Source organism: Bos javanicus, chromosome 24, assembly GCF_032452875.1.
Source record: "Bos javanicus breed banteng chromosome 24, ARS-OSU_banteng_1.0, whole genome shotgun sequence".
Classification (NCBI taxonomy): Eukaryota; Metazoa; Chordata; class Mammalia; order Artiodactyla; family Bovidae; genus Bos; species Bos javanicus.
Genome location: NC_083891.1, coordinates 46,498,285 through 46,514,473, shown reverse-complemented (window position 1 = coordinate 46,514,473; position 16,189 = coordinate 46,498,285). Strand labels below are relative to the sequence as shown.

The window sequence follows — 16,189 nt, the reverse complement described above, 5'->3', positions numbered from 1 at the left end:
CCTGTTATTAATTTTCTTTTCTGGATTTAGGAAGTTAATTTGACCTGTGATTTATCCTTCTTAGGCCTCTTAATAAGGTCTTTATTTTAAGCACAATATATATTCTATTGGGTGAAATTTGTGTTGTTGGAACAGTTGATAGTTGTGTAATCTGGTCAGGTGTAATTTTGTTCAGAGTTTATTCAGTTTGAATACAATTTAATGGAAAAGAGTAAACTAAAAATAGTATCCATCAAAAAAAATGTTAAAAGCTTTTTGGTTCTTAAATATATCTCCTCCACATGTTCTTTGGGAATTGGTTATTTAAAAAAAAACTGTTTGTAAACCCAGCCAGCACCAGTTACAGAGTTACTGCTGATACAAAGCTTGATCTTGAGTTACAGGTGAAGTTTCATGGTCCATAAGAAAGAGGGAAAGTCAGAGTCTTAATCCCTAACTGCCATGTTTTATTTTGACTGTGGCTAGTTTTAAATGAAGTTGAAAGGTTTCCACATGTCATCTTAGTATGTGTTACAAATAAGCATTCCAGAAGAATTCATTTCCTAAAGATCTTGAATTAAAAATTAATCCTGAGGAAAAAGATAATGAACATTCTCTGTTTACTAAGTGACTCTGGCCATTTAGCAATAGAATAGATACAATGTACAAATCACTTGCTCTGTTAGTTTTTGAATTGTGTGAGTTTGGATGAATTTTTAATTTCAGAGAATTTATATTTCAAAATTTGGGCATAAAGTCAGACTATTTACTTTATAAAATGTACAGATTTGAGAAAAATGCGATAAAATATGTTAATTGTGTATTTCATAAAATACATTCAAGCTGGTAAGAACTATTATCCAGGACTGGTATTTAGCCATTATAAGCTAGTATAGTGATACTGCTTATTAAAATGAACGGAATAGAATAGGATCTATTGTACTTTAGAAGAGTTACCAGTTTACCGTCATTTATGAATTATGTAGTAGTTACTTGATCTAAATAGTTTAGTTTTTATTTGGGTTTTACTGTTAACATGCTCTTTTGTAATTAGTAATTACTTTGGAGATTTTTTTGTGCATAATTTTTATGTAATTAGTCATACTGTACAGAGTTTTGATATTTATAAATTTAATAATTTATAATAAAATATTAAATAGAATACCAAGAATTGAGAGATGACAAACTCTTAATACATTTCTTAACATTCCTTTTAAACATCATAAACATGAATCTTCTGAATCTGCAGGAGAACAAAGAAGAAATGATATTAATAATGAACTGCAGCTTGGAACATCTTCTGATACTGTGCAACAGTGAATGCAAAAATAAAACATAATTTGTATTTGTGGAATGGAAAACAGCTTGATTATTTCACGAAAAAATATGACTGCCTTATTATTGCTAGTGCCATATTGTCAGGTGCGAATGGTGCTCAAAAGTTGTATCATTAAAATTTGAAAGTGCTAAACATTTACATATTTAATCATGTAGCAGTTACGTTTTGTTAAACTTCATGGCTCAAGTAAGTAAAATGTGTTGTTATTAATAAGACATACAGAGTCAGTTTCACATGAAGAAGCGTTTAAAATCTAAAAACTACAGATCTATCAGTATTGAGAAAAGCATTTAGAATGTACCATCATAATTTTTAAAACTACCTGCTTTTTTAGTTAAAGATAATTATGAAATACTTAAGAGTGAAAACACAACATACCATTGCAGTTCAAACTTATGGTGAAATAAGAATAGCATTTTACTGAACTTTTATAAAGTATTAAGGCAATAATGTTTTAATCACTATTCATGAAGCTTCATCTGTTTCATGTAAGAGTTTTCATAGTCTATACTTACAAAGTAGAATTATAAGACATTGTTGATAATATTTTTTTAATAGAAGGAATAACATCTGAAATACTGTTCAAGCTTCAGTGTTACTGTTGGAGAGAAAATGGTTTAAGTGAGAAATATTTACATTGAAATATTATTGACTTTTATGTAGACAGCATCTGTATAATACAGCTAGGGAGATACAGTGGGTTTCAGTCAAAATTTCAGAAAAATTTCTAGATACTTTTATTATGGCATTGTATGTTATATTCAGTTATCCTTGGATGAGATGTCAAAAGATACAGATCAGTAGACTGTTAGCACACATGAAATAATCATCCAGTAATAGAAATGCTGAATATATAAAACTTGCAGATGATATTATAAGGGCTAGACAGATTTTGAATTACTGTTCAGCTGCCGCAGAGAGAGGATTTACTCAGCGGTATTATTACTGTGAACAGAAACTCGCTTACTGAAGTACATCACCTCCTTAGTATCACTTTAATGGGGAACTCTTTGGAAAAATTGGTTATGATTCCCTTTGTCCAGTGTTGGCTCAAATCTTGTATCTTATAGCTAGTGATAGCCATAAGAAACGACAAGTCATGTCAGCAGTTTTCAAAAATCTTTTAGAAGTTGAATGACTTCTTTCAAATGATTGGTGCTACAGCTTGTATTATTCAGTAAGTATTATCATTTTACCCTTATTTAGAGATTATAAGGGAATAAACTTAAACATTTATCAGTTGTATTAACACAGGTTAAATATAATTTCCCACTCATATTCTCTATTTAGACTAACAGTCCAGTATCATAGTACACTCTATTATGATTATTGTACTTGAGGTGACCTTGAATACCAGGATATAAAAACTCATAGAATAAATAGAAATTGGCCTTAGTAATCATATACCTAATATATGATTTTTTTTTTATAATGTTTTAGAATTTAGTCAAGCAGAGGTCTAGGGAAACTGACCTTGAAGTTTATTGCTAGACTTTTCAGACATGAAGATTTTATTATTTATTGTTATAACTTTAATATTTCAAAACAGTATTACTGGGCAACCTTTTGTTACTTTTCTATTTCTATATAAGTATAATTGGAGGATCCCAAATCTTTAGAAAACTGCATTAGCTTATAACCCAGTACACCTTGGCAAGGTTTAGCTTGTTAGTAAGCAGCGGCTACGAAGTGCTTGCTTTATGCAGCGTATTGAACTGTGTACTGCTCCTTTTGTTGTGGGAACCGGGGGACAGAGAGCTGTCCGTGAAATAGACATTTATTTGTTTTAGAAGTGATATTTTAGATGAAGCTTAATGTGTATTTCTAAAAAATAAATGTGAAGTGTCTTAAGAGACTAAGCATGTTTTTTTTAATGTCTCAATCCAGATAATCATCTCTTCATTTTATTGCTTCTCATTCCGCTAAGTGAAAATTTGCTTTGACTAGTTCTATTTAAATTTTGGACTCCTCTACCCGTTTTAAACCTCTGGGGATGGTTTTTCCAGTTGGTTTGTCAAGACATATGTACATTTTTGGGTTTTATGCACATAAATATCCTGAAATATCCTGATTGTGGTATAGACCTTCTCTACAGCAGAATGGTAAGGACTTAACCCAAGTGTTCTATGACTTAAATAAAAAATGATTTGGGGAAATAATTCTTGTCTCCAAAATATGAGACAACTATTAACAGAACATTTTTGTTTTAGGTTTGGATTTTCTTTCCCTTATTCCAGTTGATCCCCAGGTATGTATCCTGAATTTAAGCAACTAATTTGTACTGGATTGTTGGTTGTGTCACTAACTAAAAATGACCAGTTGCATAAAATCAGGACAGTCAACTTTCAGTTACTTAAATTGATGGAAGGAAAGTACTTCTATAAATACTTCACAGTTTTACTTGGAGGCATGACATTTTTCAGTTTATGATATTTTGACCTTTACTACTAGCATTTTAAATTATTTTTTGTTTAGTTCAATATAATCATTTGGCATTTCTTAACAAGCATTTGAGTGATTAAAATGAGGGGAAGCAGTGCTGGATGACTGGAAATGTTGAAACTTTATAGAGATAATTTGTAAAACACTTGTTCTGTACATAGAAGATGGCTGAAGCTGATTAAACAGATTGAATCATTAGCTTGATTCTTCCTAGTTTTTAAAGGCAGTCAAATTCAGACTTTGAAGAAGCCCTCACTTAAAATTGCTATACACCAGCCATTCGTGTTTTATCTGTCGGAGATAAGAAACTAGTATTCCAGTGTCCCACCATGAAGACCTTGCAGTGAGCACAGCCTCCACTGATAGGCTAACAGGAGAGGAGGAAAAAGGCACAAGAAAAGCTGATGGGGAAAGCAGACAGAGAAAGAGACCTGGAGAAGTGCTGAGAGTAGGGACGGATAGAGGAAGAACCATGGATCACTGCTCTTGTAGTCTGCTCAGAATCAGCTAACCACAGGTTGTGTATCAGCTTCCTGGTTTAATACTCTGTTTGATCACACAAGCAGTACTGGAAGTTTGGGCCCAAGGTGACAAGCACAAAAAGAGAAGTTTCTTTTCACCCTAAATTGACTTTGCTACATCAGTAGATTCTATAGCAAAATATCTATGTATTTTTCTAGGAGATAGATTCTTCAGGATTACAGTATTACTGACTTCTATGTCAATCATCCTTTTTTAAAAAATCATCTTGGAACCTTGAGGATTTTGATTTTATAGGGCTATTCAGCATGCTTGGTGTCAGGCTAACTTGTTGATAAAAAATAGCTAGAATTGATAATATTGATGAGCTGTCCTTACTGATCTTTCATGTAGTCAATCTAAACACAAACTTAGGACCTCTCCTCTTGTAGTGTGTACTGGGCCTCGCTTATCATACTGAAGTTAGTGCAGTTGTTTCGCACATAAAACAGTCTATGGTGATATAAAATAAAGCTTTTAGCTCTTGTCTCTCTTCCTCCTGGTCAGTATCAGAGTACTTAAACCCAGGTTGAAATTTGTTTGGGGATCAGCAACTAAGATTTAAACCAGCATTTATAAACACTTGCAGGGGGCTGTCAAGCAGACATCTCAGAGGCAGTTAGATTTCCTTTAAGATTTATTCCAAAATTTTGTTTTGTTTTTTATTCCAAAGTACAGGAGATCTCATTCTGAGCATCTCGGGGTAGTTAGCTACCGTGTAGTCTCTATATTAGAGTGTATGCTGTCTTCTAATCACACAAGTACTGTTACATGTATGTAGATAGGAATCAGATGTTGTTTTTCCGCTGATAAGTCTTAACATTGTTCCTTAAGGGTCTAATTAATAATAACTTTTGAAAGAATTATTGAATTTTGTGTTAGCACTTTTGCTTAAAGCCATTAAAGATAAGTTTATTAGCCTTTTACAGTGTGCTTTAAATTTGGTATAAATACATTTAGTGAGCAAATTCAAGACTAAGTGTGATTCATAATTGTGGGGCTAGTATTCAGTATTAACTATAGTTATTATTGACATTTTTGTACTACTACCTACATATTTGGTCAACAGATTCTGTTTTGAGACAGTCAAGAATATGCTGCACTCATCAAATAATGTAAAATGTTAAATTCGTGCCACCTTCTATCCAAAGATGTGAAGTTTTGAGAAATTTTTAAATCCCACCGAGATTTAAATATGTGGCTTTCACTTATGCATATCTAACAGTGTGTAGTCTTTATTTACAATCAATGAAGCCTCTTCCTCACCCGCATCATTGTTTGTTTCAAGCAGTACTGTCCTCCTATGTTTTTGGATAGTCTCACCTCACCCTTAACAGCAAGCAGTGCGTCTGTCACCACCACCAGCCCCCATGAGAGCAGTACTCATGTTAGTTCATCCAGCAGCAGGAGTGAGACAGGGGTCATAACCAGCAGTGGAAGTAACATTCCTGACATCATCTCACTGGACTAAAGAAGGACTCTCGATTCTAGGAATCATTCATCAGAACTGCTCTTTCTTGGATCTCTGGTCCGTGGAAGCTATTTTTTGCTAATGATTGCTTTGATATTTATTGAAATGTCAGATGGATTCGTTTGCCTTCTGAGAGATGAACACAGATGACTGCAACAAGAACCACATGATGTGCACGGATTTTTCTTACTCTTGGTGTCCTCTGGAGCATCAGCTACATTCAGCTGTAACTGTATCCTCCTGAGAGATGGATTTCAAGTTCATGTTACTGGATAGATTCTACAAAAAAGTTAAATTTTTTTTGTTGTAATACACAGCAATAAAATTATGTAAATATTCAAGTATACTTTTTTCTAATTAAAAAAGATGTAATCAGTGATTCTAAAATGACAACTTTTTGTTTAACCTGATGTGAAGGAAAAAATACATGGAAAGAAGTTACATTTGCCAAATGAGTCCTTTCCATGGATTTGTTCTGTTTTGCTGAAGTAATGAAGTCTAGATAAGTGGCCAAAGCTTGGGTTCCACTGTTCTCCGTTTCCATCCAAGAAACATGGCCTGTATGTTTCCCCTGGCGGTTGTTTCTACTCTGGTGTTCTGTGCCCATGAGTGCAGAGTGGAGTTCTGGGATTGTCTGCTCCTTAATAGTGAGTATGTTGAAGAACACTATACAGAGTCTGCCCTGATGTAATGTGTGCTGTTTTTGGTCATTGAACTTTCTCATTCTAGAGATGTCTGTAAATTAGGGCTTACCTTCTCAACGAAGTTCTCTGTGACTGTTGACTGAAATGTGTCTGGATTAAGGTGTGGCTGGAATGTTAAGATTGTGTTCACACTGTCCAGAAATATTGAGAGCATGGAGGCAGTAGAAGAACAGATTTAGGGGCAGTGGGAATAGCAAAGTTTAATTTCTTCCTAAGAACTTCTTTTACTCGTTTATTGTATAGGATAATGTTCAAATCTGCAATGAGTAATACTGACAAAGTATGTCATAGATCTCATTTTTCTCATAGCAGTGATTTTTAAATTTAAAAGAACAAACAATAGCAAAGGGATGGAGGTGGCATCAGATTTCCTTTTTTTAAAAAAGGAGATGTTTGCTGAAACCACAGAAGATGAAAACAGAATTAGAAGTGTTTGGGTATAAGAAAAGTTTGAAGAGAGGATGGGCCTGAAACCCACTTTGAAAACCACTCTCTTACTATGTGTTTGATTTGAAATCTCTCAGGAAGCTGAATTTTACCTTTAGAGAAACATTTTTATCCAGATTTTATACTTTGTTTTCATCTGGCTGCACAATTTTGATTTCTCAAGGAGTTAATACTTTCCGAATGTTTAGCTTTCTCTCCCTAAGCTGTATCTAAGTAAACCTTTGTTTAAAAATCATGAATCTGGCTGATTTCTCAGACTGAAATGCCCAGATGAAGAGTCCACCAGTTTCGTGTAGGACAGGGAACAGTCAGGCCTGGTGCACCTCCAGGGAGCTGCCTTGTCGCTGCTTGGTTTTTCATACCTTCTCAAGTTCTCATGACCTTTGTGCTGTTTTTGTACTCATTTAATTTCCTGTGATTTTTTACATCATCCCTTCTTTGGCTGTATTATCCCCTTAATGTATTATCCCTTTTGGAGAGTTAAAAACATGGAAAACAAGCCTGAATCTTCTGCAGTTGTTACATCATAGTTGCCAGTTTTCAATTCTTAGGACATGTTGCAGTCCTTTCGTCCATACACAGAATTTCTTCCTGGTAAACTTTTATATTGCTGCTCTAAATGTGGATGCAAGTTCTGTTAACTCTGTAATCAGAAAAAGTAACCTGATTTGTGTGATATAATTTGTTAATAAAGAAATGCTGTATATTTGTTATCATTTTGTTACCCATTAGATTCTCAGAGACCCCCCCAACTTAACCAACAGAGTTTTATAAGGTAAATGAAAAAAATAATAGAAATTAGTTCATTTACTCGATTCTTGTAACTGATAACCGCTGTGCTTTTATAGTTGTACTTTTCTTTTCACTATTTTATGTGAACAGTTGTATTGTTCATTTTTGGTGCTTTACACTAAATTACATAAAATTTTTAATTTATCATACAGGCGACTAACATTTTAAAAAATATACTTTTGAGTTTATAATCTTAAAATTGAGACTTTTATGTATGTATCTTTGAAGGTGAGTACCTTTTTGTATGCTTTTGGCTCTATGACAACAGCACGCTTACTAAGCCATTGTCCTTTTTTTAGTATGGCCACCAAATACTTTTACTGGGACCCTGCCTTTGTAGTAGTGTCTTTTACTAGCCAAGATACCTGCTCAACCAAGTATAATTCAGTTTCAGAGGAGGTCATCACTACTTGTACTTAGGTGGCAGCCAACCATCTGCCATCTGATGATGTGTAAGAAAAGGAACTGCAGTTACCAGCCTCTTACAAACACTTAACCAGCCTGTGTTTTTATCTTTGTTCACACAGAAATGTTAGACGAGTTTCCTTGCTCTGATAACTCATGACAATATAATTGGTACTGAATGTAGCTTCAGCCTAGGGTCTGCTTACATCGACTAACTTTTTGATTCTTAGGTAAGCCGCTTTAGGACTTTGTTTCCATTTCTGCCCAGAAGGTACTTTGTTTCCATTTCTGCCCAGAAGGTATAAATCCTTTCATCATCTGTTGTGGGATGATTATAAAGGCCACATGAAACTGTAGAGTCTAGAAAGCTAGAATGGAAATACCATAATTAAGTGAACGATTATGAGTATACATAAGGAGATCCATAACTCTGGGTATAAAGCAAATTTCTCTAGGGTAGAATTTTAAAAGGATTTGAAGAAAGGTTGGATTGTAGAGGAAAGATATTCAACAGACTGTCGTGATTTAGGATTCAGACCTTTCCGCCATTCTTCCTTCAGAGCAGTCCTGAACGTCTGTCATCTAGTAACCAAGGTGTCTGCTTTTCTTCTGCCAAAAAAGTATTTATTTTACATTTCGTCTTTTTAAGTAAAGTTGAATTTTATAAAATATTAGTTCTCAACTCAGTCGTTCATTTCTCTCTAGTCCCCAGTGGGTGTGAAAAAAGTCTCCCCCCCACCCCAAGTAAACACTTATTTTCCTAATCTTTTTCATCGTGGAAAACGTAGAGCAGTGTGCCATTTAAAACTTGGGTCTGATGTTGTATTTTGTGACCCTGGGTCTAGGTCTGTGTGTTGTGGGAGCATGGAGTTGTCATTTAGATTGGTAATTCATGATAGAACCTGATTCACCATCTTTTCTGCTACATTTCTACGTGAATATGGTGGAACTTACAGAAAAGAAATTAAATAACTTCTCTGCTTTTTAAAGAATGACTGGTTTGTAAGCCCCCACTTTTTTGTTAGGAACCACACTCCAATTCCTAGCAGAAACCAATAAATCTATATAAAAATGCCCATTCTGCTTTAATGCTTGTCTGATTCAATATTTTTTTTGTTTGTTTATGTTGGTAATACATGCTTATTGTGGGAAGTCCAGACAATACAGAAAAGGTAGAAAGGGCACTTAAATATTTTTGAATGTTTCTTGCCGGTCTCTTTGCTACATGTTTGATTTTACATAGTTTTATTCCTTCTCAGTGTAAGTTGTATCTTGATTGTTTTTTCTCAGTCTCCAGGCATTATTCCATGTTACTAAAAACTGCGTTGTATGGATGTGCCATGCTTTCTGTTGCTTTTCCCTGTTGGCATTTTAGTTGTATCTCATGATGCTGTTACAGTGCATGTCTTTGTGCATAAATTATTTCCTTAGGATAAATTCCTGGAGGTGAGCTTGAGTCAAGGATGTAAATACTTCTGTAACTTTTGGTGCACAACAGTTTTCCAAATGGTTTTGCTAACCATGTGGTATGAGAACTATCTAACCATATTTCCCAAGAATATGTACCATTACCTGTATGCAGGCATCTGCATTAAGGCCTTCCACCTCTGACCTTGGTGAGCTGGGGTAACTGATTTGGAGATAATTGGCAGAAATTTTCCTGGGATGTCTCAGTTTCAAATATATCTCTCTGATATGTTCCAGAAACACCTGCGTATAAGGATATCCAAATGGTTTTTCACACATTTTTACTTGCATTACAAAGTAGCCCATGTTACACTACGTTTTCCATTTTTAGTTAGAAATTCTTGACTTTCTGAAACCATCTTTGCCTGGGGCCAGCCCTTAGTAGCCAGCTCTCTCTTTTTTTCTCTTCCCTTAGGCTCCATTTTGGCCTTTCTGAGTTCCCCAAGGCCAGTAGGATCTTCTGAGCCAAAGGCAGTGCAACTCAAACTGGAAAAGTGGTAAGGCTAAAGCAACAACAAAAGCAGAGCCAAGCTTTGCTTTCTCATTTTTTTCGTGTGTGTTTCCCACCCCATCTTGGTGTTCTCAAGGTAGCTCTGGGATAAGAAAAACAGACTGCAGTCGTCTTTTGCTCAAGGTATTACTTTCTTGATTGGCATACCGTGTTGTTTCCTGAACTGTTTCTTTTTGAATGGATTGTAAAGCTGCTTTTATGTTTTCAAAGCTCAAGCCTTTTACATGAAGAGTGTTGTGTTATAAAATATCCCTCGTATTTTGGCCTTCATCACACCATTCAACAAGGTTTCAGTGTGTTTTGAAAATGTATGTGGACTAGACTGACGTAACAGATCTGGTCCCATTCTTCAAAGGGCTTACAGCAAGTTTTCAAAAATCAGGAATTCTTACCTACTAAGAGCTGTGCTGAGCAACCTACAACATATCACATTCCTTACCGCAGTCTTTCAAAGGAAAGTAGTGTTGTCTTTGTGTTGCAAATGAAGAAACAGATAAATTTTGCAGTTGGACTTGGGTATCTGAAACAGACCTATTAATTCAAAAGCCTTATGACTGAAGTGTCCTAATTAGGTAGGTTATTTGGGAGGCTGGTGTGGTAACCTAGACATAAAATTATGAGACCTGATTTCAGGTGATGGCTATAGGAATAAGGAAGGAGTGGATGATGGAGCCATTTCAAAGGAAGACTCAAGATTAAGTGGATGTAGGAATAAGAACTGAGTCCATTTCTCAAGGTAGAATGGACAACAGTCATTAAGGGGAGACAATGGTGAGTTTGATGATTAAGATGAGGTTTCAGAAAGGAAGTTTTCAAGAAGCATATTTTTGTTCTGCAGTCTTTAAGAAGTGCAGACTTCCCTTGCCTCCATTTTTACCGTCACTGGTCTCCCTTCTGTATGTGTTGCAGTCTCTCCCGATTGCCTGCCCGCCTTTGTGCTTGCGCATGCGCAGTCGCTCAGGCGTGACTGACTCTCTGCGACCCTTTGGACGGTAGCCTGTGTTGCCTGCGTCGCAGGTGGATTCTGTACCTGCTGAGCCATGGGGAAGCCCTCTGTCCACCCTCTATCTTCCCTTAACCATGCTTGGCTGCAAGTTGATGTTTTTTTGAATTTGTACTTAACTGCCTTGTCATAACGAATTTGGCTGTCTCCTAAAGGCCTGCCATAGCCTGCAGCGCTCACCAGTGTGGGCTGTGTCCACATTCCACTATCTCAGGAGGTGGTGGCAGCTGCCCTTCCTTTGTCTTGTAATTTCTAAATAATTTCTCAAGGCTTCTGACAAAAATCTGCCCTTTTGTTGCCTGTGTCAGGAAGTTACACTGTTAGTTACTTCTGCTCTTACCATCGATCACTCCCATTGATTTGCTGAAGGCCTCACTTCCTGACAGTGTACTTGGCCATCTCTGATTCTGTCGTATTCTCAGTGACTTCATGTTCTGACGGATGACCCATCCAACACTGGCTGGTGAGATTTTTGGTTATCTTGCCTCCAACATTTTCTTCCATTGAAACTCCCTATTTAACCCTCTCTATTTTCTTTGTACTCTTACCTAACGTCATTATCACATCCTTCAGCATGTCCTCAGACCCCTTTCTCAATCACCTGCCAGTCCTTTGACTTGACACGGCATGGTTCTTTCCCCATTCTCATCAATTAATGCAAATATCTCCATTCCTTTTTTCTTTTTTAATTGAAGTATAGTTGATGTATAAAATTATGTTAATTTTAGATGTACTACATGATTTGATGTTTACATCTATTCTCGCCATCATAAATCTAATAACCATTTGTCTCCATATGAAGTTATAATAATGTATTATGCTGTATGTTTTCATTCCTGTGGCTTATTTTATATATAAAATAATATGTATATATAACTGGAGGTTTATATCTCTTAATTCCTTTTACCCATTTCTTCCCCTCTCCAGCCTCTCCCTCCTGGCAACCACTCATTTATTCTCTGTATGAGTCTTTTCATTTCATTTGATTAGATTCCACGTAGGAGCAAGATCATGTGGTATTTGTCTTTCTCTGATACATTTCGCCTAGCATAATACCCTCTAGATCCATGCATGTTATTGGAAATGGCAAGATTTCTTTGTTGTTGTTAATGGCCGTGTTGTGTATGTATGCACTTCTTTGCCCATTCATCTGTGGGCACTTAATATGCTTCCATATACATTGGCTATTGTAAAATACTGTTGCAGTGAGTATTGATGTACACATACCTCTTTGAAATCACTTGACATCATGTAAATACCCAGAAGTGGAATTGCCAGATCATATGGTAATTCTACTTAATTTTTTGAGAATCCCTCGTACTGTTCTCTGTTCTAGCTGCACCAGTTTACTCCTGCCAGCAGTGCACAAGGGTTTCCTTTTCTCCACATCCTCGCTAACACTTACTTCTTGTCTTTTGTTTGTGTGTTTGATGACAGCCTACCACTCCTTTTCAGAACACACCTTTCTTAGCAGGTGATCTTCTTTCCAAATTCAATTAGAAGATTCAGGACTTCAGCATGGTTTCTTTACCTCCGCGCTCACCTTCATCCTTTATTCCAGCCTCAGAGGACAAGTTGGGCCAAAGGCCAGTCCAGCCCCGTGAACCTTCGATGCCTGTGTCCTCTGTTGTCCTCAGGACCTCCCTCCATGAGACTTTCCCTCTATCCTCTATGTCTTCCACCTTTTGGCTGCTGCTTTTGGCTTATAAAAGTCTCATGTCATTAAATATTTGAGAGGCTGTTTATGCCAGGCACTGTATCAGGCACTTGGAACACACGACGGAGACTTAACCTTCACCAAAGTTGCCATCCAGTAGATGGGGCTTCCCTGGTGGCTCAGCTGGTAAAGAATCCGCCTGCAATGCGGGAGACCTGGGTTCGATCCCTGGGTTGGCAAGATCCCCTGGAGAAGGGAGTGGGTACCCACTCGAGTATTCTGGCCTGGAGAATTCCATGGACTCTCTAGTCCATGGGGTCACAGAGTCAGACACGACTGAGCGGTTAATACTAACCACTAACTAAGGCCATGTAGATCAGTGAATAGGGAGATTGTAGTGCAGTGGTTAAAGGTGGAGTCAGGGTGCTACAAGAGCACACAGATAAAGAGACGGCTGAAAATGTCCAAAATAGCCAGAAGTTTGCTAAGGAATATTAAGAGAAGTATGTAAGAAATCATGAAAAATCATGTAGAATATCAATAGCAAGAAGTTATTGAAGACTTTTCATGGTGATTCACAGTAAGGAGCATTGGTTGAGTTTCATACGATAATTTCCATTCTACGAATGTGGAAACAGATTCTGAGAGGGTAAGTGACTTGTAGCATATAAGCGGGGAGTCAGGCTTCATACTCAGTTTTTAACCGTTTCTCATAGGGGCCTTCCTTGACTATTCTGTCTAAAAAGTGTTTCCTAAATATCCTGACCACATCACTGCTTGTATCCTATATGGCAGAAGGCACAACCTGTGTTTATTTTATGTATTAGTTCACTGTGTATTTGTTTCCTCTGCTAGATTGTAAGCTCCATGAGGGCAGGATATTTCAATTGCATCCCAGAGCCAAACATGGTGTGGCACATGGTAGGTGCTCAATAAATGCTTGTCAATGAAGAAATGGTGGGTCGTCATTTGTGTTTGACTTACACTGTAGAAATCACTTGACATCTGACCAACTGGTATTCACAAGGGAGGGAAACAAGGCAGACGGATGAAAGAAGCTGGGGACTTTGGAGGAAGTGAGCTCACTAACCTAATAGACTCCAAACTCTTACGGGGCAAGGGCCAGGAATGGGAGATGGGTAGGGAAATGCACAGTAGGGACAAGAATGTGCCAGTAGGTGTTTCATTAAACCTGAAGGCCTAGGACCCATTGTAGACTCAGCCTACTGTATACGTAAGGCTGGGGAAATTCTGCCTATAATCTCTATATCCTAGGGGCCAGGTTACCTGGGTCAGCTATACTACTATGAATATTGCAGTACAATTGTATTGGTATCTAGGAATACCAGACACCTTACCTGCTTCCTGTGAAACCTGTATGCAGGTCAAGAAGCAACGGGACTATGGACTGGTTCCAAATTGGGAACAGAATACATCAAGGCTGTATGTTATCACCCTGCTTATTTAACTTATATGTAGAGTACATCATGGGAAATGCCTGGCTGGATGAAGCACAAGCTGGAATCAAGATTGCTGGGAGAAATATCAATGACCTCAGACAACATATTAAAAAGCAGAAACATAACTTTGCTGACAAAGGTCTGTATAATCAAGAGCTACGGTTTTTCCAGTAGTCATGTATGGATGTGAGAGCTGGACCTTTATAAAGAAGGCTGAGTGCCAAAGAATTGATGCCTTTGAACTGTGGTGTTGGAGAAGACTCTTGAGAGTCCCTTGGACTGCAAGGAGCTCAAACCAGTCAATCCTAAAGGAAATCAATTTTAAATATTCATCGGAAGGACTGATGTTGAAGCTGAGGTTCCAATACTTTGACCACCCGATGCGAAGAGCTGATTCATTAGAAAAAACTGTGACGCTGGCGAAGGTTGAAGGCAGAAGGAGACAGGACAACAGCATGAGATGGCTGGATGGCATCACTGACTTGATGGACATGGAATTTGAGCCAGCTCTGGGAGATGGTGAAGGACAGAGAAGCTTGGCTTGCTGCAGTTACGGGGTCGCAAGAAGTCGGACACGACTGAGCGACTGAACAACAAAATTAAAAGAGAACTTTAATTTTTTAAAATGTGTGGAATATGAACTAATACTGGTTTCTTAATGGTTTATGTAATGATTTGGGGAAGCCACATGTTTTCAGAGCTGATTAGCTGTCTCTTCATAGCATTTACATGTTGGGGATACAAAAGCCCAGCGTTTTAATTCTTGAGGAAAACCTTGTTTTGTCTCAGCAGTTTATGACATAGTTTGGCCACATGGGCAGTCACGGCAGCATGTGTCTTCTCTCACTTGAACTGCTGTAACTGTAGGAAGCATCTTATTGTTTTCATTCCTGTCTCCCTATCCTATTTCTCGCAGTAACAAGTTTTTCTTTTTTTTTTAGTTAATTTATTTATTTTTGGCTGTGCTGGGTTTGTTGCTTCTCGGGCTTTTCTCTGCTTACGGGGAGCAGGGGCTGCTCTTGGATAGCAATGCGTGGACCTCTCGTTGCAGTGGCTTTTGTTGCTGCGCAGCACGGACAGTTGGGCACGCAGGCTTCAGTAGTTGCAGCATAGTTGCAGTTCCCTGACTCCAGGGCACAGGCTCAGTACTTGTGGCACAGAGCCTAAGTTGCTCCACAGCTTGTGGGATCTTCTCAGACCAGGGGTCAAACCCTTGCTTCTGTAGTGGCAGGCAGATGCTTTACCACTGAACCATGAGGGAGGCCCCACAAGTTCATTTTCTTAAGACACAATTCAGATCATATAACCGCTCTGCTCAAAATCCTTTATGTTTTCCTGGCTCGCTCTGGGTAAATCTAATGTTTTTACCATGACCTACAAGGCCCTACATCAGTGATTCTAAAGCTTTCAAATGTGACCATAGTAATATATTTTAAGTTATATCTCAGTATACACACTATTTTAAAAACAAAATTTTAGGAATCATTGTTGGTCCTCACATATTTAAAAAGCATGTATGACTTCATTAACATTTAAATAAAGTATGATAACCTCAGATACGCAGATGACACCACGCTTATGGCAGAAAGTGAAGAGGAACTCAAAAGCCTCTTGATGAAAGTGGAGAGTAAAAAAGTTGGCTTAAAGCTCAACATTCAGAAAACGAAGATCAGGGCATCTGGTCCCATCACTTCATGCGAAATAGATGGGGAAACAGTGGAAACAGTGTCAGACTTTATTTTGGGGGGCTCCAAAATCACTGCAGATGGTGACTGCAGCCATGAAATTAAAAGACGCTTGCTCCTTGGAAGGAAAGTTATGACCAACCTAGATAGTATGTTGAAAAGCAGAGACATTACTTTGCCAACAAAGGTTCGTCTAGTCAAGGCTATGGTTTTTCCTGTGGTCGTGTGGATGTGAGAGTTGGACTGTGAAGAAGGCTGAGCACTGAAGAATTGATGCTTTTGAACTGTGGTGTTGGAGAAGACTCTTG

General features: G+C 37.6%; 1 protein-coding gene across 11 annotated transcripts in view; it reads left to right on the top strand.

Moving 5' to 3' along the window:
• PIAS2 (protein inhibitor of activated STAT 2) overlaps positions 1 to 13,691 on the top strand; it is a 106,610-nt gene extending 92,919 nt beyond the window's left edge. For 4 of the 11 annotated variants that reach the window (XM_061400081.1, XM_061400084.1, XM_061400083.1 and 1 more), the window contains 2 exons: positions 3,529 to 3,566; positions 5,568 to 6,091. In XM_061400081.1, coding sequence (XP_061256065.1) covers positions 3,529 to 3,566; positions 5,568 to 5,750 — 221 coding nt within the window. In that variant the 3' untranslated portion in view covers positions 5,751 to 6,091. Of the gene's footprint in view, positions 1 to 1,228; positions 3,178 to 3,528; positions 3,567 to 5,348; positions 6,092 to 9,980 lie in introns of those variants that run through there. The other 7 variants (XM_061400090.1, XM_061400088.1, XM_061400086.1 and 4 more) reach the window with 7 other exon arrangements.
• Positions 13,692 to 16,189: the final 2,498 nt, after the last annotated feature.